The 22726-nt window shown below is 45.2% G+C and overlaps 1 protein-coding gene across 1 annotated transcript in view; it reads left to right on the forward strand.

Annotated features, from left to right (window-relative positions):
• Window positions 1-16220, forward strand: part of EGF (epidermal growth factor) — a gene marked incomplete at both ends in the record, with an annotated part of 40468 nt that extends 24248 nt beyond the window's left edge. The window contains 8 exons of the mRNA XM_084251994.1: window positions 2933-3100; window positions 3777-3926; window positions 4163-4282; window positions 5791-5901; window positions 6868-6993; window positions 9807-9929; window positions 12084-12201; window positions 16055-16220. Coding sequence (XP_084108120.1) covers window positions 2933-3100; window positions 3777-3926; window positions 4163-4282; window positions 5791-5901; window positions 6868-6993; window positions 9807-9929; window positions 12084-12201; window positions 16055-16220 — 1082 coding nt within the window. The remainder of the gene's footprint in view (window positions 1-2932; window positions 3101-3776; window positions 3927-4162; window positions 4283-5790; window positions 5902-6867; window positions 6994-9806; window positions 9930-12083; window positions 12202-16054) is intronic.
• Between the last annotated feature and the right edge of the window lie 6506 nt (window positions 16221-22726).

The following is a 22726-nucleotide window of genomic DNA, read 5'->3' on the forward strand; positions in this document are numbered from 1 at the left end:
GAGGGTGATGACCACTTAGATTACATACTGTGTAGGGTTGGACAGGAATTCGAAGAGAAAGAAACCACTATGAGGCTCCAACACTTAATTAGTACACTCAGCAGTTAATGAAGTGCTAAGTTAGAAAGTCATTTTTTCAGTGAATATAAAGATATTTATTTTGACCATTATCTTTGGTTTTAGGGATAATAAACACCTAGATTTGTACTATGCATTAAATAGGTCAATACGTGTATACTTGCAAATTTTACATATTTTCAAGTTTCTTTAAGAATCAGACACTTCTCACTAAGTGATAAACTTGTGTATAGTCAGATTTTGTTCATTCATTCTCTGAACAGATATTCACTGTGTCACTATAGGGAGTGGAGATAAAATGGAGAGTAAAACAGTTGGGGTTCCTGTGAAGTCATGGAGCCTAGAGGGGAGACATATATCATTAACAATATAGATATTCCAAACAAATATAAAGTTATTTGTGGAAGTATGGAGGGTAAAAATGAAAAATTTTACTTTAAATATAAAGATGCCATGTTGTAAACCAAAAAGTATAACAGATATTTGGTCAATAATTTATATTTCTACTTTAATGTACAACTAATGCAACTTCCTATTAAAGGCCATTATCAAACATCAAAATAGCCATTCCCATCATTACAGCGCCATCTACTGGTACAAAAGGGGTAGGTTCTTAGCCTGCTTTTTAGGATTTTTAAAAATTTTTGTTTATTATTTAATATATTTTATTTTATATAATTCTTACATCATTTTTAATTTTTGCACAATAGATGCATTTTCATTTTGGTTATATTCCCCATACAATTCCACCCCCCACCAGTGTGTCTCTGGTTTATAGTTGCTTGCTGATTTTGATTTTTTCTTTATTATAATTAGTCTTTTTCCTGGTCCCTTATTTAGGTTTTCTAGATTCCTGCTATGAGTGAGACCACCCGGTATTTTTATTTTTCTTTCTGGCTTATTGCGCTGAGCATGATCCCTTCCAGCTCCATCTATGTTGCTGCAAATTGCATGTGTTTATCTTTTTTGATTGCTGAGTAATATTCCATGGTATATATGTACCACATCTTGTTGATCCAGTCATATATTTTTTGGCATTTGGGCTGGTTCCATAGCTTAGCTATTGTAAATAGTGCTGCTATAGACATAGGGGTGCAGGTGCCCTTTTTAATTAATGTTTCTTAGGATTTTTTCTAAATTATTTCTAAAGATTGAAATAATCCATTGTTAATTTAAAATGAAGTATGGGTCATCTATGAATAGAAATGAAGATTGTATATAGTATGGGTTGTTGTTGGAAATTGTCAGCTAATTCTGACATGTGCTGTAATGTGGATGAATCCAGAGGACATTGTAATACAGTGACGTAAGCCAGGCACAACAGACAAGTATTGTGTGATTCCATTTATGGGATCCATATAAGTGTCCAATGTATAGAAACAGAAAGTGAGTGATGGTTGCCAGGGACTGGGTGTGGGGGGTTTATTGGGTATAGAGTTTCAGTTTTATGACTGCGTGAATATACTTAGCACTAAAGCACTACCGAACTGTACACTTCAGTTAAGTACATTTTACATTTTCTGTTTTCCACCAAAAATTAAGAAGCAAAGGATAAAAAATTCCCTTGCCTTTATGGTTCTGACTCGGGACTAATGGCTAGAGTCTAGAACATTTTTTTACCAGTCTGGATGGATAACGATGGATAGAGGCAACTGTCTCCAGGACGGGTTGTTTGAGTTTGCTGCCAGACGAGCTGATGCCTCTGACCGCTGCAGATGGGAATGTCCATCCCTCTGCTCACTAAATGCTCTGTTGTGTCTTCTCATATGGTCTCAGGGGCATGAAGGGCGGGTGTCAAGATTCCAGGCTGGCAGTGGGGCTGCTGCCATCAGCAGAGGCCAGTCAACTGACAGCAGATAAGAGGCAGGAGAGGAAAGGAGGTAGGAGCTGGAGGAAGAGAAAGAGAAACATGTTGGTGCAGATGGGAGTTTGAGGAGATTGTTACTCAGTTGTCCCTAATCACACAAAAAATCCTTACAACAACCTGTGGATTTAATCTACAACTTTTCATTGTCATTCAAAAGACAAGGAAGTTAAGCCAAAGAGGAGTAAAGTATTGATAATTCACTGGGAGTGAATTATCAGTGACAGAATCACTGCACAAAGAAAGAGGGAGCAGTGGTGAGAACCCAGGCACTCCCTTCTGAGCCAGACATAACTATAACAATGTAGAAGTGACTTTCTGCTCCCTCACACCTTCTTGTTTTAAAAGATACATAGTTGGGGTCTCCCTGGTGGCACAAGGGGTTAAGCACCTCACTAGGCATCTGCAGCGTGAGTTCGATCCCTGGCCGGCCAGGGAGCAACCCACATGGCACAGCAGACCTCTCTTGTCTCGCCCGCTGCTCCCCTCTGCAGTGTATTTCAGTCAGTCTGCCTGTTCTGCTCCCCGCTCTGTCTCTGGTGAATCCTCTCCCCCCTCCCCATCTCTGGCCTATACCCCAGCTCTTGTATGCATAATAAATAAATCTTAAAAAAAAAAGATACATAGTTATTTCATTTATTTTCATAAGGGTATGTTGTGTTCATATATAATGGAATATTTAAGAGAAGTCTTTATTTTTAGGTGAAGTCTTTAAAAATGATCTGGCTTCCTTCTTGGCGCGGTTATGTCAATCACTCCTACATTCTCAGATTTGGGTGGCTTCTCCCCAGGTTCCCTTCTCGGATGAGGGTCCTCCCCTTGTGGGGTCTCTGTGATGCAGGTGTAGTTGCTGGCTCTCCCCTTGCTTAGCAGCTGTCTAAAGAACTGACTTAGTGTAGGAACTGTGAGGGGGTTGGTTTCAAGCCTTGACCTGTTAAAAGTTGTCATAGCAAAGGCAAGGTTTGTGTGATGCCTTGGGATTGATTGCAGGCTACCCCTTTGCTGTGGCTGTGTTTGAGGATCACCTGTGGTTCTCTGACTGGACCCGGCCATCGGTGATCAGGGTGAACAAGAGGACAGGAAAAAACAGGGTGCGTCTCCAAGGCAACATGCTGCAGCCCTCGTCTCTGGTTGTCGTTCACCCTCTGGCAAAACCAGGTACCTTGGGCATTACACGGGCTGTCGTTGACTGAATCTGCAATGATTGTAATCTTTTGATGGAGGTGGGAGGCTGGTGGCTCTCTCTGATGTGGATAGAAGTTAAGATTTTCTGACATTTGGATTTTGTTTAAACTAAGACATTTTGGGGTGAGTTTGGGCTTTATCCCTCCAATCTTGTCTTTGCTTCTCTGAACAGTTTACTTAACTGCTACCTGCATTTCAAAGACTTTTGGGTCAAAGACATTATAAAGGTGGGTGGGGTACAATTTAAAGACCAGCCCGGAAGTTCTATCTACATTGGGTGTGCCCACCCCCCTCCCCAAGAGTGCCAGTGAGTGCGTGTCAGGCAGGAATAGCATCTGGGCAGGCAGCCCGTGCCCCCTGGGATCTGTTTCTGGATTGTCCTTTGCACATTTAATTAAATTGCAAGTCACGATGAAGAATGTCATGAACAAAATCACTAACCATACTTATCAGTGCTCATAAGGTAATGACATTCTGCAGATTTTAGAATCAGTGGTTCCTCGCAGGAACTCTTCTGAAATAGCTCCAGAGTCGGGCTTCCTGCAGAGACACTGAGTCTCTCTCTCCAGAATCTAAGAGTGTTGATTTGCATCAGTGGCGGTCTGTGGGTCTCCATGTCCATCTGTGAATGTCCCTCTTTTCCTGCCAGGAGCAGACCCCTGCTTACACCAGAACGGAGGCTGTGAACATGTTTGTGAACAGAAGTTTGGGACCGCTCGGTGTTTGTGTCGGGAAGGTTTTGTGCAAGCCCCAGATGGGAAGGCGTGTGTGGCACTGAGTGGACCCCAGCACCCAGCAGGTAAGATGCAAGACCCCCGGCTCCTCCCATCCTCTCATCAGCTGTGTGAGTGAAGCCGGGAGCGTGTGGTCACCTGGGGGAGGTTTCCTAAGTCAAGAAGACCCTGCGAGTTTCCCTGAATCTTCTTACTCTAAGAGAGTCTGAACTCACAGCAACAAATAGCCATCATTGTCAATTAAGCCAAAATTCTCTTGAATCATAAGAGATAATTTAATGGCATCTGTTGACTTCAATAGGTAGCGAAGCAGATCTCAGTGACCCAGCAACACCGTCGGGCATCTTATTCATGGGTGGAGAGCCAGGAGATAACATTGCGGAATCTCAGCATGAACTTGTGGCTGAAATCATGGTATCAGGTATGAATACTGAGTTTTCCAATATAATTTTGGTTTCAACACTTTCCGGGGATTGAACTCAGGCCTTAATGGTGATAGTGCTGAGACTTACCCCCTAGGCCACCAGGGAGGCTCATGATTCTTCATCATTCTTAGAGGATTTTGAAAATCACTTTTTCTTCGAGTCCTTAGAACGACCATGTGAAGGAAGCTGGACAGTCATCATCCCCCAAGTTTCAGAGAAGAAGGTGATACGCAGGCAATTCTTCCAGGGCAAGTTTGTGGCAGAAACAACCTCCTTTGTCCGCTCCACCTCCTGTCCCCAGCTTCATAGCCGTTGCTTTACTTGATACAAGTCTGCCTTGGGGTTTGCAAGTTACCATATAAATCCTGAATCATCTTCTAATTGAAGATAATTCTGCAGGTGATTTAGGTGTGTTGGGTAACTGGATACTCCACCATGTGCTCGGCACAGCCATGTGATTTGGGAGCTAGTCTTCCAAATAAATTCCAGCCCATCCTGAAGAGTCCTGAGTGACAAGTGATGACACAAGTGGGGACAGCATGTGTTCCCACAAGACACCTCCCTCAGGTAGCAAAGTGACCAATCCAATGTCTGCTTTCACATGGCACTTACATCCATCCCACTTAGATCATTGAACTTCAGCTTATGGGCAAGTTTGGAGGCTTTCTTTAACCTCCTCTAATCTCAGATGAGCAAACGTACCAGTGAATAGACAGATGACAGCTTCCATTGCACTGTGAGATGTCATCCCCTGCCCCCCAGACCCCCAGGGAGGAGGCAGTTGGAGAATGAACATGGACATAGTCATTAGGGGAAAAAGAAAACTTGTGTTTATGGCTGAACATGCAACTATGTCCCCTGAGGCATTTGCTTCTCAATGGGGTATGACATCAAATGATAGCATTTAGCTATTTGCTATCATGGATAGCATTTAGCTCTTAAGGTTCATGACTTTGTAAAAGTGCCTCGGGGCTTGCAAGCCACTGCATCAATCTTGATAATAAACACACACGGTGACATGCATATTCTGTTATATATGAAGCAGAATTTTGGTAGATTGACAAGAAGTCTTTCCCTTTGCTGTGTTGAGACACAGCTCTCTATAAGCTACAAAAGGGACCAGAAAATGCTGTGTCACAGCAGTAAGAGAATGCTCAAATACGCAAATGTGAAATTTGAGTCGATGTACTCCTAATAACTTTAAAGTTCAAATTTGCAAATGTTTTTTAAAAATTATAAATAAGATCCCCTAGGGCTACTTGAACGTCAGCCAGCTTCTTTCTTTAAGGCTAAAGTTTGCCGAGGGCACGTACGTGGAAATACATGCCTGCAGGATCTTTTAATATAGATGGAGCTTACAGGTCAACCAAATATTTCTATTTGGAGGTGAGCCTGCCTTACACCCTGGGAAAGGAAGTGCTGCGATAGTCTGCAGAACTCAGAACACGGACACGCAGCTCCTCCTCTGTCCTGGAAATGATCGAATGGCTCTGACTATTTGCAGATGATGACGACTGTGGGGGGTGTGGCCCCCATGCTCTGTGTGTTTCCGAGGGAGAGAATGCCACGTGCCAGTGCTGGAAGGGGTTCGCTGGAGACGGACACGTATGTTCTGGTAAGAACAGAGACTTCTGAGACCTCTCTCTAGACAGCCCATCTGGAAAACAGTGACCTAAAATATTCCTTCAAGACATACTCACTCAAGATCTCCAGAAGGATTTCCGTCATTAGCAGGATGGACTAAATCAGCTGATATTACCTAGAAAGATAATGACTAGCATATAGAGAAAAGTATGCTTTACATGACATTGAGTTTATATTAAGACAATATCATATATGCAGTTGTTTTTTTTTTAAGATTATTTATTTATTTATACAAGCACTGGGTACAATCAGAAGTGCAGGAGGGTGAGAGGATTCACCAGAACCAGAGCGGGGTTCAGAACAGGCAGACTGACAAAATACACTGCTGAGGGGAGCAGCGGGCAGCAGGAAAGGTCTGCATGCCATGTGGGACCCTTGCCAGCGGCCGGGGATCGAACCGGTGCTGCACAGGCTGCGGGCAGCTTCGCAGCCCAGCGCTCAACCACTGCACCATCAGGGGAGGCCCTACGCAGTTGCTATTAAGGAGAATTTAGGATTAGAAGCATGAATGTGAATTCAGAAGCATGAATGTGAATTCAAGTCGAATGTACAAATCCCCCAATTCCAATGAAAACACAACTTTTGCCCTCCACCACCCAAAGTTCAGGTCTTCAGTTTTTGTTTAAACAATAGGTTGTGAAGGGTAGACTTCTATTTTATACCGAGAACCTTAAATAAGTGAGTGATTACAAAAAAAGATCTCAGTCCTTATGGTCTGAGTCTGCCGCTGTGATTGACATAGGGACACATGTATTCCGGTGTGTGAGAAATTGTAATCCATCCACTTGTGAACTTCACGTTCTAGACACTGGGGTTGCCTTCTCTCTGCCAGCAGTACCTGAACAGCTGCGTGACACTGGGTATTACACTTCTTCTTCTATTCTCACCCACACCGGGGCCTCCCACTTATGTCACGGGTCCCTCATTCTGCCCACAGATATAGATGAATGCAGGGATCCTGTCACACTGTGCCCCCCCGCCGCCTCCACATGCGTCAATACAGAAGGCAGCTATGTGTGCCGCTGTTCAGAGGGCTACCACGGAGACGGGGTCCACTGTGTGGGTAAGTGGGGTGCTCCGGAGGTGGGCCCCACGGGCCCTGGTGGGCATGGTGGGCGAGCAAAATGGAAAAGCTTCCAGTTCTCGGTAAAGAGTCAAGTTGTTGCCTCTGTGTCAAGGGCCCAGAGGGCTGACCCCTCTGCCTTTCTAGTTCTTTCTGTGGGGTGGGTATCCCCGGTGTCACATGAGGTCTCCAAACGGGAGCCAGCATGGGGTGGACTAGATAGCCTTTTCTTTGTTCCTGAGTGTGGCGTTTAGACAGGGTGACCACAGAGGGGAGGGGGCTTGTTGGAGGGGGCAGCTGTGTGTGGGTTCAGGAGAAAACATGTGGTCGGAAGGGACTCTGCAGAAGTGCCCCAGCGGGCAGGCCCGGCCCCCGACATCGTTGGCACAGGACAAGTCATTAGGCCTCTTTCCTCATCACCACCCTCTGCCAAGCCGGGGCGGGGCTGGCCGGGCGGGCCCTCACCCCGTTCCAGGTGTGGGTGGCTTAGCATCACCGTACAGGCAGGGACCTGCCTGAAGCCGTTGTGGCCTGGAAAGTGGTTACCTGAGGTTTACAGGGCTTCGCAAGGCCTCTTTCGGTGTTTGCTTTTCCCTCTAAACATAAAAATCTTTCCACGGCGAGGGACAGATGCCCTGATAAGAAGCTGAAATGGGACTGCGTTCTCCCACACGTTGAAGTCGAAGATGAAATATCAGTCAGAGCTCCCAATTTTCTGGATCTGGTTGGTTTAAATCAGACCTTTATCAGATTAGTTTTGTGGAATCCACAGACATCTGTAAATGCTCTTTTAAGCACATATTTGGCTGTCAGTCAGGAAAATGTCACTGCTCTGATTAAGCAGGCTCAAAAGTAATTTAGACAAACAGGCTTCATATTTAATTTACTCTGAAGAGACAGGAAGGTATACTCTCTCGGATGTTTAAATTCATTACACTCTGAATTCTCTGGACTAACCCAGCTCCTGCAGGCAGTGAGCCCGCAGTGGGGTGTCAGGGCCGGCTGGCCTCTCGGTCACCTAGTCCCAACCCTGTGGGGGCGCAGGGCCTGTTTCCATGCGCTCATCTCCCCTCCCCATACACATGCAGACACGGCTTGGAACCACGCCTGACATCTACTAAGCTGTGTAAAAGTGTTGTCATTTGGGCCACGTGAGCAGCAAGTCGATGTGCCAGATACCTTCTTGGCTCTTAGTTAGCCCAGGACTGGGAACCAAGGGGAATAACAAGGTGGTACAGGCAGGAGAAGATACTCTCCAGAGAAAGCAACTGGGCTAAAGGAAATACAACTGGGTAAAGAAAGGTTTGCATCGTATGAGAAGGAAAAACAATGATGGAGTTTCAGAATGGGAAAGAAGATCTTCGGTGTTAAAGATTTTATGGGGGAAGTGCCATTCTGGATGCACCGTGGGGTGGGAGTAAATGTTCACCAGGCAAAAATGTGAAGGGGCTGTGGGCATCCCAGCAGGAAGGCATCGCGGATCTGATCTGGGGAACACTGAACTGTGAGCCTTGGTTGTGTTGCGGGGAGACAGAGCAGAGTCCAGCCAAGTGGTGTCTCAAAGACTGGATAGACTGCAGGGTTTGAACTAGATATTTATTTTCTCTCAGCTCTGGAAGCTGGAAGCTGGAAGCCTCAGATCAAGGTGCTGGCTGATTCGATTGCTGCTCAGAACTCTTCTTAGCTCCAGGCGACCTTCTTGATGTTTATTTACTTGGCCTTTTCTCCGTGTGTCTTCCTCTTCTCAAAAGGACACTAGTCCTATTAGATTAAGGCTCCATTCCTACATTTTTCTTTAACCTTAATTACTTCCTAGTAGTCTCTGTCTCCAAACACAGTCACATTTCACATGTGAACTGGGGAGACTACAGTCAGTCCCACACAGGTAGATTGGCATACACTTGAAGAGGACTAAAACCTGACCCTGGTCTTGGGTTTCACTCCCCTAGGTCAGCACCTGAGGCATACAAATGTCACGTCAGTTCGTCACCGGCATAATTTGAAATGTGCTAGCAGCTACATTGTATGAGATCAAAAGAATCAGGTGAAGCTCATTGTGGCATTTTATCTAATCTAATATATTCAAAATATTCACTTCTACACATGCTATCAATATAAAGAATATGTGTGTTTACAGTGTTTATTTTTTTTGGATATTGAATCTTTAAATTCCGGCGTGTTTGGCCTCAAGTACATCTCGGTGTCCATCTCTGTGGTTCAGGGTCCACGCCACAGGCAGTGAGGCCCACCTGGCCTCTTATCTCAGAGCTGTCCTTAGAGTGACTTCATATGGAAGGGAGTATGCACCTAAGTGTGAGGGGAGTGGTAACTGAGAAAGAAAAAGGCAGGTAGCTCGGGAAGAAAATGATGACTTTTATGAAGAAAGCACAAATGTTTTCTTTGATGGAATTTGAGCATCAATATTATACATTATTTGATCAATAAATAATATAAAATGTGCATGTCTTTTTGCAAAGGTGAGGACTGAATCTTTAGAAGCTGAACTTCTGAATGTTAGCTAGAAATAGCTGACCACACTCCAGCTTACCCCTTGGGCTCCCCGAGTTGGGAAGTGGCTTTCAGTTCCTGGCAGGAGGAGAGCGTCCAGCTGTGAGTCAGACACCTGGCTGGGCTGCAGCTGTGGAACCCCCACTCAACTGTCTCCCTGACCCAGAGAGAAGTCCTGAATCTGCACACGTGCAGCACAGCAGAGCTGAGGGCGCTTCCCTTCCAGAATGTTGGGTTTTTCCAATTGTGTGACCTCTTTCTTCCTCTGCACCCCACTTTTCTCTTCCCATTTTTGTTCTTGACAGATATTGATGAGTGCCAACTGGGCACACACACCTGTGGGGAAAATGCCACCTGTACCAATACAGAGGGAAACTACACCTGCCTGTGTGCTGGCAGCCTCTCTGAACCTGGACAGATGTGCCCTGGTAGGTGGGCTGATGATCTAGATCCAAGGGACTCTGGAAAGTCCTGTCCCCGAGTGTATTTGCATTGCAAATTCTAGAAGTCACTTGATTACATCAGGCTGGCAAATTCACTCCTAATTAGGTTGGTCCTGCGCTTGAGAATGTGAAATGGTCCCAAGTTTTCTCCATGGATTAGCATCTGGAATAAATCTCACTTTTTATTCCCAATTCAATAAAGGTGGGGACACAGGTGATTCCCCTTAACCTGAGACTAATGTCCTGATTTGTAATGCTGATTTCTGGGGCTGCTGGAAAATCTCTGCAGGGCAAGACAGGTTGGGGAGGGTATCTGGAATTCAGCATTTTGTATCACTTTTGAAGCTTTAAAGATATCACTTTCAAAAGTCAGTATTTCTGATCTGAATTAGAATCCCACCTCTTTGCTCTTTCTTTTTAAACATTAATCACAGTTGACACCTGCTTCGTGGATCCCCATCATGTAATGGCAGTATCACCTGACCACCAGCACCCCAGAGTGGAGCTGGCTACATCTAAACTCAGGGTTCTTCCCTATCACCGCCAACGGTTCCCCTTCTCAGCTCTGCAAACAGAAAAATCCTAAGAAAGCAAAAGTTCTGTCCTTGCTTGGACATGCATTTTTTTTTTTTTTTTGAGCACATCGTGTTTCTCAAATATGCTGTTCTTCAAGGTACTAACAGGCTGTTAATATTCATATAATCAACTAATACCCTCGTGGTTTCCTTCTAAGGAGCAGTCAACCATTCCATGAAAGGGTCCTTCCCAATTTCACATTCCCTTTTTTTTTTTTTTTAAAGATTTATTTGTTTATTTATTTCTACAAGCACTGGGTACAGTCAGAAGCGCGGGAGGGTGAGAGAATTCACCAGAGCCAGAGCGGGGAGCAGAGCAGGCAGAAGGACCGAAGTACACTGCTGAGGGGAGCAGCGGGCGGCAGGAGAGGTCTGAGAGTCATGTGGGACCCTCCTCCGGTGGCCGGGGATCAGCCTGGGATCGAACCGGCGCCGCGGAGGCCTCGGGCAGCCTCGCAACCCAGTGCTCAACCACTGCACCACCGGGGAGGCCCCACATTCCCTTTTTACAGGAACATTTCCTTTCTGTCAAAGTTGCCAAAGTCTTCACAGATTCTCCTGAAAGTAAATTTTTTTAAATTTCATTTTTGTATAGAAGAACTGGGTATAGGCAAGAGGTGCAGGGGGTGAAAGGATTCACCAGAGGCAGAGTAGGGAGCAGAACAGGTGGATCTACTGAAATACACTGCTGAGGGGAGCAGCGGGCGAGTCAGGAGGGGTCTGCTGCGCCATGTGGGTAGCTCCCTGGTCAGGGGTTAAACTCAGGCCTTAGTGGTGACGGTGCTAAAACTTAACCCTAGGAACCAGGGAGGCCCCTGAAAGAGTTTTTAAAAGAAAGGATTGTATGGGAGAAGTTTCAGAGACTCCTAGGATCTTGGGGTGACAGACTGTGTTGTGGGTGGTTTATAGGCCATCAGGAGATAGAGTTAGGTGAGACCCTCAGAGGTGCCTGTCCTGTTACACACAGCTTTGTGTGTTGGGGGTGACAGATTTGCTTTTGAAACAAAGCCAGTAACTGGGACTAGGGCCTGACCATTCTTTTCCTTGCCCCCAGTCTGCTTTCTGTCAGGTAATTCTGAACCCAGAGAAAGAGGGGCTTACTCAGGGTGAGTGAGCTGAAGGCAGATTAGGATACAGAAACACTTCGGGGCCTCCCTGGTGGCCCAAGGGGTTAAGTCTCAGTACTATGAAGCTATTGCTAGTCACTGCAGCACGAGTTTGATCCCTGCCAGGGAGCTGACCCACATGGCACAGCAGACCTCTCCTGTCTCCCCGCTGCTCCCCTCAGCAGTGTATTTCAGTAGATCCTCCTGTTCTGCTCCCCACTCTGTCTCGGGTGAGTCCTCTCACCTCCTCACACTTCTGACCTACACCCCAGCTCTTGTATGCATAAATAAATAAATCTTTTTTTTAAATAAACACTTCTGGTCATTCTCCTGATACTAAAAGACACAGTATCACAAGTAGGTCACAGGAAATAGTTCCTGAAAGACCCCGGACACTTCAGAAACAAAAGTGATGTCTTTGCTTTTTGCAGGCACCACCTCTCCCCCTCCTGTCACAGAACGGGGCAGCCATTCTGTGAGAAATTTCTACCTGGACTGTCCCGTGTCCCACGAAGGATACTGCCTCAACGGTGGCCTGTGTATGTATTTTGAAATAATCCACGAGTACGCATGCAAGTAAGTCCGGCTGTCCTTCTGGCAGCCCAGAGATTATTGCCATCCTAGCATCCTATAGCACATCTTGGCTAATGTGTAAAATTTATATTGAGGAGGTTTTTCTACAATTAGATTGGATATTCTAGAAGTCACTTGATTTTACCTCAGGGACAAAATAGAAATACATGTAGAAATTAGTGTGTGTGTGTGTGTTTGTGTGTGTGCAATGCACCCTGCTTATCACTCCACTCCCAGCAGTAACATAAACTTGAGGGTTTGGCAATTCCCCCTTTTATTTAAATAATTCAATGTTGCTGCAGGAACCATCTGGGATTAAACCTCTTATTCTAGTGGAAAACCTGAGTTTTGTGAGAGGATTCCTTTAAATGTTCGTTTATTTTCTGCCAAATCTATGGAGAGCAAGAACAAGGCGTTTCTGGCTCGACAGAAGCGTGGCATTATATTCACAGTGGACTTTTTCCCTTCTGTTTTCAAGACTCAAAAATAAACATGATTTTTATTTCCTAAGAGTCGACACTGATGTTTTTGTTGTTTTAGTCACAACTATGGTTGTGGCATCTGCTTCCTCTCACCACTCCTTTTGACCCCATGATGGTTTCACTAAAAGCAAAGTGTCAAAGTGTCCACTGAAAGTAGGTTCCAGAAATTTTCTCACTTAGAAGACCTTTGTCCTTGCAACCAGAGGGAAGGACAGCAGCGGGGAGCAGGGGTGCGGGCAGTGGAGGTCAGTGGAGAGTTATTGGGGCTCTGGTGCTGGCATGGTGTGAACACATACACTTACAGAGGTTGAAACCCCCCAACGCAAATACGGTGATGTCAATCAGCTTCACCCCAATAAACATAAATTGCCAGGAAAAATGCAAACCTTTCTCTTATAGGCTTTGATGAAACCTCACTCATAATATCTACTTCTTTATAAGACTTTGCTTGCCATGAATTGTGTATTTTGAAGGCAGCATAAGAGATAGTGAAAAATAATTTGATCTCCCACAACCAGCCTCCTCACTCCTGATGTGGTTCTCCATGTGAGAAGAAGGTGTGATAAAATATTCTGATACTTGTGACAAATGCCATAAGCATTTAAGATTATTATATCAATAATGATGAGCAGAAGCACAGTTTAAATTATTAGAAAGATAAGTTATATCCTGTGGCAAAGTATATATGACCTTGCATGATAAATGGTGTCAGCCTGACAAAAACAATGAAAAATGGTTGTGAATATGAGTCAAAATGGCTCAGTTCATATATAGGTCTGCTTTCCTGTTGACAGTTTCATGCTGTGATTTTTTAACCCAAGATAAATCTCCTACTTAAAATAGTTACCCTTGATTTTGATTATAAGAATAAAATTGTCTTGGCTTATTTATTTCTTCCGGTCCCAAATAATGTAATTTTGAAAGCAAATGTCTTAGCTTAGTAGTTCCAGGTTTGTTTTTCTCTATGACACTTTACCACCGGGCTTTAAAAGACATTCTAATAATCTGAAGGGCAATGCGGGGTGATGGGTCACACCCAGTACTTTCTTTTCGTTTGGTCTGTTCACGCAATGATTTGCACTCTCCAGCACTCACCCGGCTTTTTTTTCTGTCGTTAAATCCTGGTGAAAATACATATTCCTATGACGTTTTAAACCTAAGTTGCTAAAAAATGACAAACTGAAGATAACGCTCAAATGTAAGGACCTTTCATCAAAAGTCACATTTAAAATAGCAGAGTTCCCAGCAATCTGGCTCAGAGTTTTTGAATTCTGCATTTACTAAAAATGTCATTGAAGCAAACATTTGGCCCTTCTGTCTCCAATGATGTATCATAGTACATAGAGTTCTTGACCCCACTGGAGGCCGTGGGGATACCCTCAGACACAGGGACCCCAGGGTGCGTTGGGGGTGCATAGGATGGGGAGACGTGTTGTTAGGAGCAGACCAACCCTCCTGAGCTCAGGCCAGGTCCTCACTCATCCTGTCTGGCTTTGAACTCGCCCACACTCCCCTGGGCTGTTCTTTAACACCCTTGCTGTGAAATGTTTCATGCAGACAGGGCTGGGAGGGTGACACCAGCTTGAGAACTGACACCAGGCCCATGAATAAAGGATTCATCCTTAATTCCCAGGACACTTGGCACATGAAAAAGGCTGGCCGACATTTACTGAATCCAGTAAAAGTGTATTTCTTGAAATTATGTGACCATGGAAATGCACATTTATTCAGCCGGCAGGCATTTGGTATAATAGAAGAAAGAGTCAGTAGCTCAAAGAACCATGGTGTGTGGCCATCCTGGGAGACACAGGCTGGCGGGCCTGGGTTGCAGGCCGCCTGGGCTCAGCGGGGCTGGCCCACCTCGAAGTCCTCAGAGCATCAGAGGCGAGGTCCTTAACTTCCAACCCACTTTAAAAGTGGCGGCTAAGCTTTGACAGTCAGTGGCTATACCCAGGGATGGCTAGAATTGAAACGGTGCCAAGAAAGCAGGATGGCCTGAAGGTCCTTCCTACTCACTGTGTCATCAAAAATAAAATGCGAACGGTGTCTCATGTAGTGTCAAGCACATAAGGTGCAAAATGCTCCTTCCTTTCCCTCCTTGCTCTGAGGGTGATCACCAGTGCTCTCACCACCAAATCAAGGCAGGCCGGGGCTGGAACCCCATTTACTGAGCTTTACTCCTCTCCCCAAGCTGCCTCTTCTCACCGGGGATCTGGTGACAATTCTCTGTGTATTTATTCCTCGGGGCCTTTTGGAATAAAGTAAGGACGTGGATCATTCATCCAGGGCCACGGGGAAGAAACCTCTAGCACGTGAGCCTATGACATGTTTAATAGGATCTGCTGCTTCAGTGTATGCTCTTGTAACATCAAAATAGCCCAGAGTTCCGTCCAAGAGCCCTGGTTTTAGGCGGCCGCATTCCCAGCAGATGGCAGCGTTGCCTTAATTACCTCCCTCTGAAGGTTCACAGTGCTGGTCATTGTTCCAGTAACTATTCACTCCCAAAGCAGCATGATGTTTGTGGGAGAATGCCCCTTCTCCCCCCTCAATGAACCCCCCTCCTTGAAGTAGCTAAGCAAATGCTGGGCATCACTGCTGTGACATCTCTTGGGCCATTGGTGACTTTTTTCCAAGAGGAAAAGCTGTTTGCTCCAAAGACTTGTTTGCAAAGAGATGACACACATCCTTTTGTAACCTGGCAGCAGGTGAGGGGCCCTGCCTTCAAATTCCTCCTTAATTTGACTCTTACCCATTACTAGCTGACCAGGCATTGGCTGGAAAATTCGTGTCTCTAGGACAGAGCTGTTGTGTTGAACTGAGAGGTGGCTCCTCTGCATTTCCTAACCGGAACTGATCTTTAAAGATTTATTTTTATTTATTTATGCATACAAGAACTGGGGTGTAGCACAGAGATACAGGGAGTGAGAGGATTCATCAGAGACAGAGTGAGGAACAGAACAGGCAGACTGACTGAAATCCACTGGTGAGGGGAGCAGGAGGTGAGAGAGGAGAGGTCTCCTGGGCCATGTGGGTTTCTCCCTGGGCAGGATGGAACTCGGGCAGCAGTGGCCGGTGATAGCTTCATAGTGTTAAGAGTTAACCCCTTGTGCCACCATGGAGTCCTCTGAACTGATCTTGAACTCCTGTTCTGCAAAGCCTCTGAGAGGCATGATGCAATAGCTCCCCATCCATGGGGTATACAGACCAGCGGGGACATCGGTGCTGTTGGCCCTCACACGTCAGAGGGCTTGACCAAGCCTGGGGGATTCTTCATGGGCTTCCAAAGAGCAGTCAGGAAACGCAGAGCCGGGGTCTGGGACGTGGAAGTGTGTGGGGCGAGGGGTTCCTGCTGACATTTGCGTGTGTCACCACAGGTGCCCTGTTGGCTATATCGGGAGCCGATGTGAGTACATGAACATCTGGGACATGCGCCGCGCCGGCCACTGGCAACAGCTGGACGTCACTTTGCTGGTTGTGTGCGTGGTGCTGCTGGTCTTGCTGCTCCTCCTGGGGCTGGGGGGTGCGTACTACTACAGGTGAGCCTTTCCTTTCCTCACCCTTTCTTTTTTTTTTCTTATTTATTATTTATTTATGGGGCCTCCCCTGGTGGCGCAGCAGTTGAGCGCAGGACTGTGAATCTGCCCGCGGCCTCTGCAGCACTGGTTGGATCCCAGCTGCCAGCAAGGGTCCCACATGGCGTGCAGACCTCTTCTGCCGCGACTGCTGCTCCCCTCAGCAGTGTATTTCGTCAGTCTGTCTGTTCTGCTCCCCACTCTGGCTCTGGTGAATTCTCTCACCCTCCCGTGCTTCTGACTATGCCTAGTGCTTGTATAAATAAATAAAAATAATAATAATAAAAAGATTTATTTATTTATGCATACAAGAACTGGGGTAGAGGTCAGAGGTTTGGGGGGAGAGAAGATTCAGCAGAGACCGAGTGGGGAGCACAACAGGCAGATCTACTGAAATGCTGAGGGGAGCAAAAGGCGAGACAGGAGAGGTCTCCTGCGCCATGTGTGTATCACCCTGGCTGATCAAACTCAGGCTGTCCTGGTGATAGCGCTGAGACTTAGGGAGGCCCTCCGGAGGATTTTTGTGTGTTGAAAATTTAGATACAATGGACCCCGTATGACAGAACTCAGGAGAGCACACACTGGCTAGAAGCGAGACAGTGACACACGTTGTCATTTTTGGCAGGAAAATGAATGAATTCCTAAGGCCTGCCTGTGCTGATGGGTGTTGAGAGAAAGAAAACCCATCAGTGCTCTTTCTTTTTTCTTTTTACTAAAAGGCACCGGAATTGTAAATGTCTTTCTGAGCGAATCTATGGCTTTGTAAATAACAGTTCTGATCAGGGGAACTACTTACCCCACTTCCAGTTTTCAACTGTGTCTGACGTCTGTACACCCACGAGTCGATTCTGACAAGATGAAATTAAAACTGCTAGAGTAAATATTGCATGGCACCGAGGCAGACTGAAAAATATGGCTCTAGCATTGAGTTTTTAAATTAGGCACGTTAAGAATCAGAATCCGTTATTTCTTCCCTGTTGTATTATTACTCCTTCCTGTCTATGAGATGGAGGGTTCGACATTTGTCTTATATGCCTTTCAAAAGATGAATGTTCATCAAGCTAATAATTGCAAAAGCTTTTTATTATTATTGCATAAAACTTGATTTCTTGGAAAGACCTCCTTGTAAGAAAATCAACAGGGAGTAGTTTGCCACAAACATTGTCTTTGTTATTTGGCAACTGTTCACATCAGCCACTTGCTTCAACTTTTCCTCAGTGCCTCTGATGAAAAATAATAACAACCCAGAAGCATGTGCACCTATGTCAGAGCGAGATGGTGCTCCCCAAATTATCTAGTTAATGCAAATGACTGGCATCTCAATAAAATTTGAAAATAAATAAGTAAATTAAAGAGCATTGACTCACATGATAGCCACTCAGTAAATTAAAATTAAAAATAATAACAACTCACAGCATGTCCTGGGATGGGGCTTTCCCAGCAGACTGTACCTTCCCATGGCCCTTCCTCAGTGTCTACAGAGAAAGGGAATTGGGGTGCCGGCACCCTGAGACAGCAGCACTGTGGAGTCTTGAACTGTCTATGGTCTTTGCCCCCACATTTCCCACACAGTCTCCCCTTAGGGGCGGCTCAGAGCAGTACATGTCTCTTCCTACTCCTGTTTTGGGGATGGGACTCACCTTAACATTAGCTCCCCTTCCCTTCACCCCTCTACACCTGCTTCACTCCACTCCTCCCTAGTACCTCCCTAGACACCAGGCCTGCAAGAGACTGGAGTTTGATGTTTGTGAAACAAACAAATATTTATAAAAGTGGGTTTGCTGGCCAGGGACCTAGTGTATTCCTGGCTTGGCGCTGATGAGGCAGCATCCTATTGGGTCTTTCACTCCCCATGCTCTTGTCTCTTAATGCTTTTGAGCGGAGGGTGGCAGGTGGCCAGTGGAGGGACCTCAGGCTTTGCTTCATGACCCAGCTCCTGGGCTCACCTAGAAGTTGGGTGCCCTGAGTGAGTTGCCCCTGTCTTTGAGCCCCGCTGGCTTCCTCCGTCAAGTCTGAATCACACAGTTACTATGATGACATTTCCACAGACACCTCCTGCACTGTAAATTCATTAAGGAAGATTTTTAATCGTAACTTTTCTGTTGCTATATCCTGAGTACTAGGACAGTCCCTGGAATATAGTTAGTTCTCACCATGTACCCATAAATGAAGGCTTGATGGCTACTCCATAACCCCAACAGTCATCTCACAGAACCTTGGAAAGAGGGAGACACCGTCTGGAAAGTTCTATAGAAAAATTGCCCTAAAACCCAAAGGGCTGAATTAGCCCCAGCAGTAGTCATCTCTGTCCACCACGGAATGGGTGGGTGTTTTCTTTTGAGATTGTCTGGTTTTATCACATCTTGGCTTTCTCCCAGGACTCAGAGGCAGCTGATGAAAACTCCAAAGAATCCTTATGAGGCCTGGAGCAGAGAGGTGAGTAGAAAAAGGCCTGTGGACAGAGTGGCTAGGTCATCCTCCTGCCCCCAAATTTGGGTAATGCAACCTAGCAAATGAAGAAAGAAATCGGCTTCCTGTTATTCTCAGTTCATTTTTTTCCCTCATTTTCACTGAATTCAGAGAGCCTGGAATCTGTTACAGCTAATGTTAGCTAACACCCCAACCAACATATCAACTGGGGTGACCCTGGGGGGTGGTGGGAGTGGAGAACTGTCTCTGAAATTAATCAGTTGGGCCACTAGAATTAAGGGCATAAGTTTAGGCAATCTTTTTTATCCTACGAGGTATCTTCTTCCTGTGACTTCCATTTTTATATGTTTTGTGAAAAGCCTGTTTTGATTTATCGGTGATCCCTTTCAAATGGGTGTCTTAAGAACCCAAGATTAAGCTTCTAAATTCCTCTAGATTTCTTTTCTCATACACCTTTTCAGTGCCTTAACTTCAAAAGCAAAATAGTTGCCAAGTTTAGCAAATAAAATAATTCATGCTAAAGCAGAAAGTTCAGATTTAAATTTACAGGCAACCAGGTGGCCTGTGTTTTATTTGGCAGCTCTATATGTTTTCCAAAAAAGCACAGGGATTGGGAAGTTGGAAATGCTTGGTAGACCACCCAGTCCAGGAGCTGACCTGGGGACACTGGAGGACAGACTTGAGACGGGCTGGATTCTGTTAGCCATGGGAATGGAATATCCCTTCCAGAAACCCATTAGATGCAGCGTGACTGGCTCTGTGTATGCTGTTGTGTTCTTTATGGCACATACTGTGAGGCTGGAGGATTGAAACTGTGGGCAAATAGGGGAAAGGCTATTACTGAAGAGAATGTTGGGAGATCAAGGCAACATTGGGGGTCCGTCCCACCTCATTTCCCTTGGTCCTCAGTCCCCGCTGCATGTGCATGCCCCAGAATAGTTTTCCTGTGGCTCAGTGCACACTGACTTTTTGGCTGAACTTGAATGGGCTGATACAGTACATGTACCCTCCTACCATTTGGCAGGCCCGTCATCAGCAAGTTATTTAACCTTTGTGTCCTCTTTGTGACCAAGGGGTGTAGGTGAGACGGGTGCTAACATCCCCCAAATCTTGTGATTCCTTAAGTGTGAGGCCCCTCAGTTCTTTGAGGACTTGAGACTTTTTTGAGCTCCTAAGTTACCCACATTGCACATGCCAGTCCCCATACAACTTCATTCAGGTTTGAGTCAGCAAGTTTAGTTCATCTTATGTAAATCATGGAGGAGAAAGAGAAACAAGCTCATTTTTAAAAAGATTTATTTATTTATGCATACAAGAACTGGTACAGGCCAGAGTGGGAGGGGGTGAGAAGATTCACGAGAGACAGAGTGGGGAGCAGAACAGGCAGATCTACTGAAATACACTGCTGAGGGGAGCAGCAGGTGAGACAGGAGAGGTCTGCTGCCATGTGGGTCAGCTCCCTAGCATGGGATCGAACTCGTGCTGCAGTGGCTGCGGATAGCTTCATAGTGCAGCGACCTAACTCCTTGTGCCACCAGGGAGGCCTAAGCTCTTTTTTTTTTTTTTTTTTTTAAAGAAAAATTTAAAAACAATCACTGGGAGAGAGGCCAAAAGATCAACCCAGGTTCTTGGGCTGTTCTGAAAGCCAGTCTGCTTCAGGTGGAAATGGAGTTCAATGAACACCCTTTGACAAAATTCTTTGGCCAAGAGTTGCATCATGATAAATCTATTAGTCTTGGGTCTCAGATATCACGTTCTGTCTCATAACTCAGAGGATAAGGGTGAACCTGTTTTGCATCATGAGCTGTTAGAAGGGCCTAGAAAAACTTGGGGCCAACCTAAACAGTTCCCTCACTGGTGAGGAAGGTCCAGCTCCACTTCTGATATTTCCCTCCATGGCTGTTCTTATTCATGGCACTCTCCACCCTGATGTCCTTGGAGAAAGAACACAAGCCTCTTGAAACAGAAGACTCATGCTAAATTCCTTTCTGTTTGTCTGTTGCCACATGAATCAAATTCAGAACTTGATTTCCTACTTTGAGGAAATCCTGGATATTAAGGAGCACTTAAGAATGGAATATTAAAACTACAATAAACATTGTAGTTTTCTACATATGTTCTGTTGCCAGTGTTGTTGCTTGGATAATGAAGACACAGTGTTTTGTTGTTGTTCAGAGCATTATTAGAAAGCAATGGAGTGTCTTGTGGACACATACTACTGTTTCTTGAATAAATAACACATAGTTCTTTATTACAAAGATGACTCACTTTAGAAAAACAGCATGGAGGGTTCTCAAAATATTAAAAATAGATCTAACATATGATCCAGCAATTCCACTCTTAGGCATGTAGTCAAAGAATACAAAAATATCAATTGGAAGGGAAATAAGCTATGGAAGCAACCTAAAGATGCAAATATAGATGACTGGATTGGGAAGATGTGATTTGTATACACAATGGACTACTACTCAGCTGTCAAAAAAGATAAACTCTTGCCATTGGCGACTGAATACACTATCTTATTAGTATTCATTTTATTAGATTCCATTAGAACTATTAAAAATGTGATATTTTGTTTGGAGGGCATAAAAAAAGGACCCACTTAAGAGGTGCATAGCATGTAATTTTTGCAAGCTGATCAATAGCCCAGTGATTTGATGAGCTAAATACCCATGAGTCAGTTCATCTCAGAAAGGAACAAAGGGCTGAGCTGAGCTCTCAGGAATAAATGTACTTCCTGTGGCACATCTTTGGCTCATTCTCTGTGGGGCCCTCATGGCAACCATCACACTCCTGGTCACATCAGCTGTCTCATGAGCACCTGTGCTGAAATGTCTTTTTTCTTTTGGGACAGAGTCAGTGCGGCCAGACTCCTGGAGGAAGTCTAGATGTGTACAGTGAGCACCCAGCAGGGCCCCCACCTCCACCACCCAGTGATACAGGCTGCCCCTCGGGTGTCGTCCCATCTCCCCAACATGGGGCTCCTGGGTACTGCACAACACACTGTGGCAGCCAAGTCCCCCAGATCCATCGCACCAAATGGAGCTGATGCACTGGGAACTGGAGCAAAAAGAAGGGCCAAGCAGAACCACCTGTATTGACCCCGTTAACACTTCATTTCAAGAAGCAGAGATTGATTTTCTGATTCTGTACACCTACTCGGTGTCCCCGAGACAAATCTGTGGCTGTGCTTTTGTTTCTCCCTTCAGTCATTCTGCAGAGTTGAAGAAGACTATCCTGGATAATCACCAGCTCACTCTTTACACAGCAAGGATGGAAATGATCTGTAAACTGTGTCATCCTCAATAGTCAGAATTTTTTTTTTTGTAGCCTCAGAAAAAATCTGGGGCTAAAAGCAGGTGATCACACTGGTTGGGTCAGTTCTACTTTCTTTGATCTGGGCAGAACATTTAGCTCAATCTCACAAACGGTGAGAGCATTCAGTTTATAGTTATGATACATTATAGGCTTACACTTACATTTGTGTGATCCACACTGGTAATTTTGTAGTAAGTGATGACAAATGAAAATGTGCTAATTTAGAAACTGATTTCTTTGGAATTCTATGACTTTTTCCTGTTAAAACCTTTGAATGAAAATATTTCAAGGCAAACACTCCCTACCTAACAAGGGGCTTAAGAGAACACTTACTTCTTAATTAGACAAGCATAGTACAAGATTACAGCCAAACTCAATTATACTAAAAGTGCAAAATGTCCGATCAAAGCATTAAAAAATGAATTCAGAAATACATTCAAAAGATAATGTATGACCAAGTGGTGATGATATAATACATGAAAAATTGGTTAATTATTGAAAACAAGTTAGCATAATGCAACACAATAAAAAAATCAAAAAAGAAATAAAGTTTTCAATAAAATTCAACATCTAGGGCCTCCCCTGGTGGCGCAGTGGTTGAGCGCTGGGTTGCGAAGCTGCCCGCAGCCTCTGCAGCGCCGGTTTGATATCCGGCCACCGGCGAAGGTCCCTCATGGCACGACAGACCTCTCCTGCCGCGCCCGCTGCTCCCCTCAGCAGTGTACT

The sequence above is a fragment of the Talpa europaea genome (genome assembly GCF_964194135.1).
Source record: "Talpa europaea genome assembly, chromosome: 13".
NCBI lineage: Eukaryota > Metazoa > Chordata > Mammalia > Eulipotyphla > Talpidae > Talpa > Talpa europaea.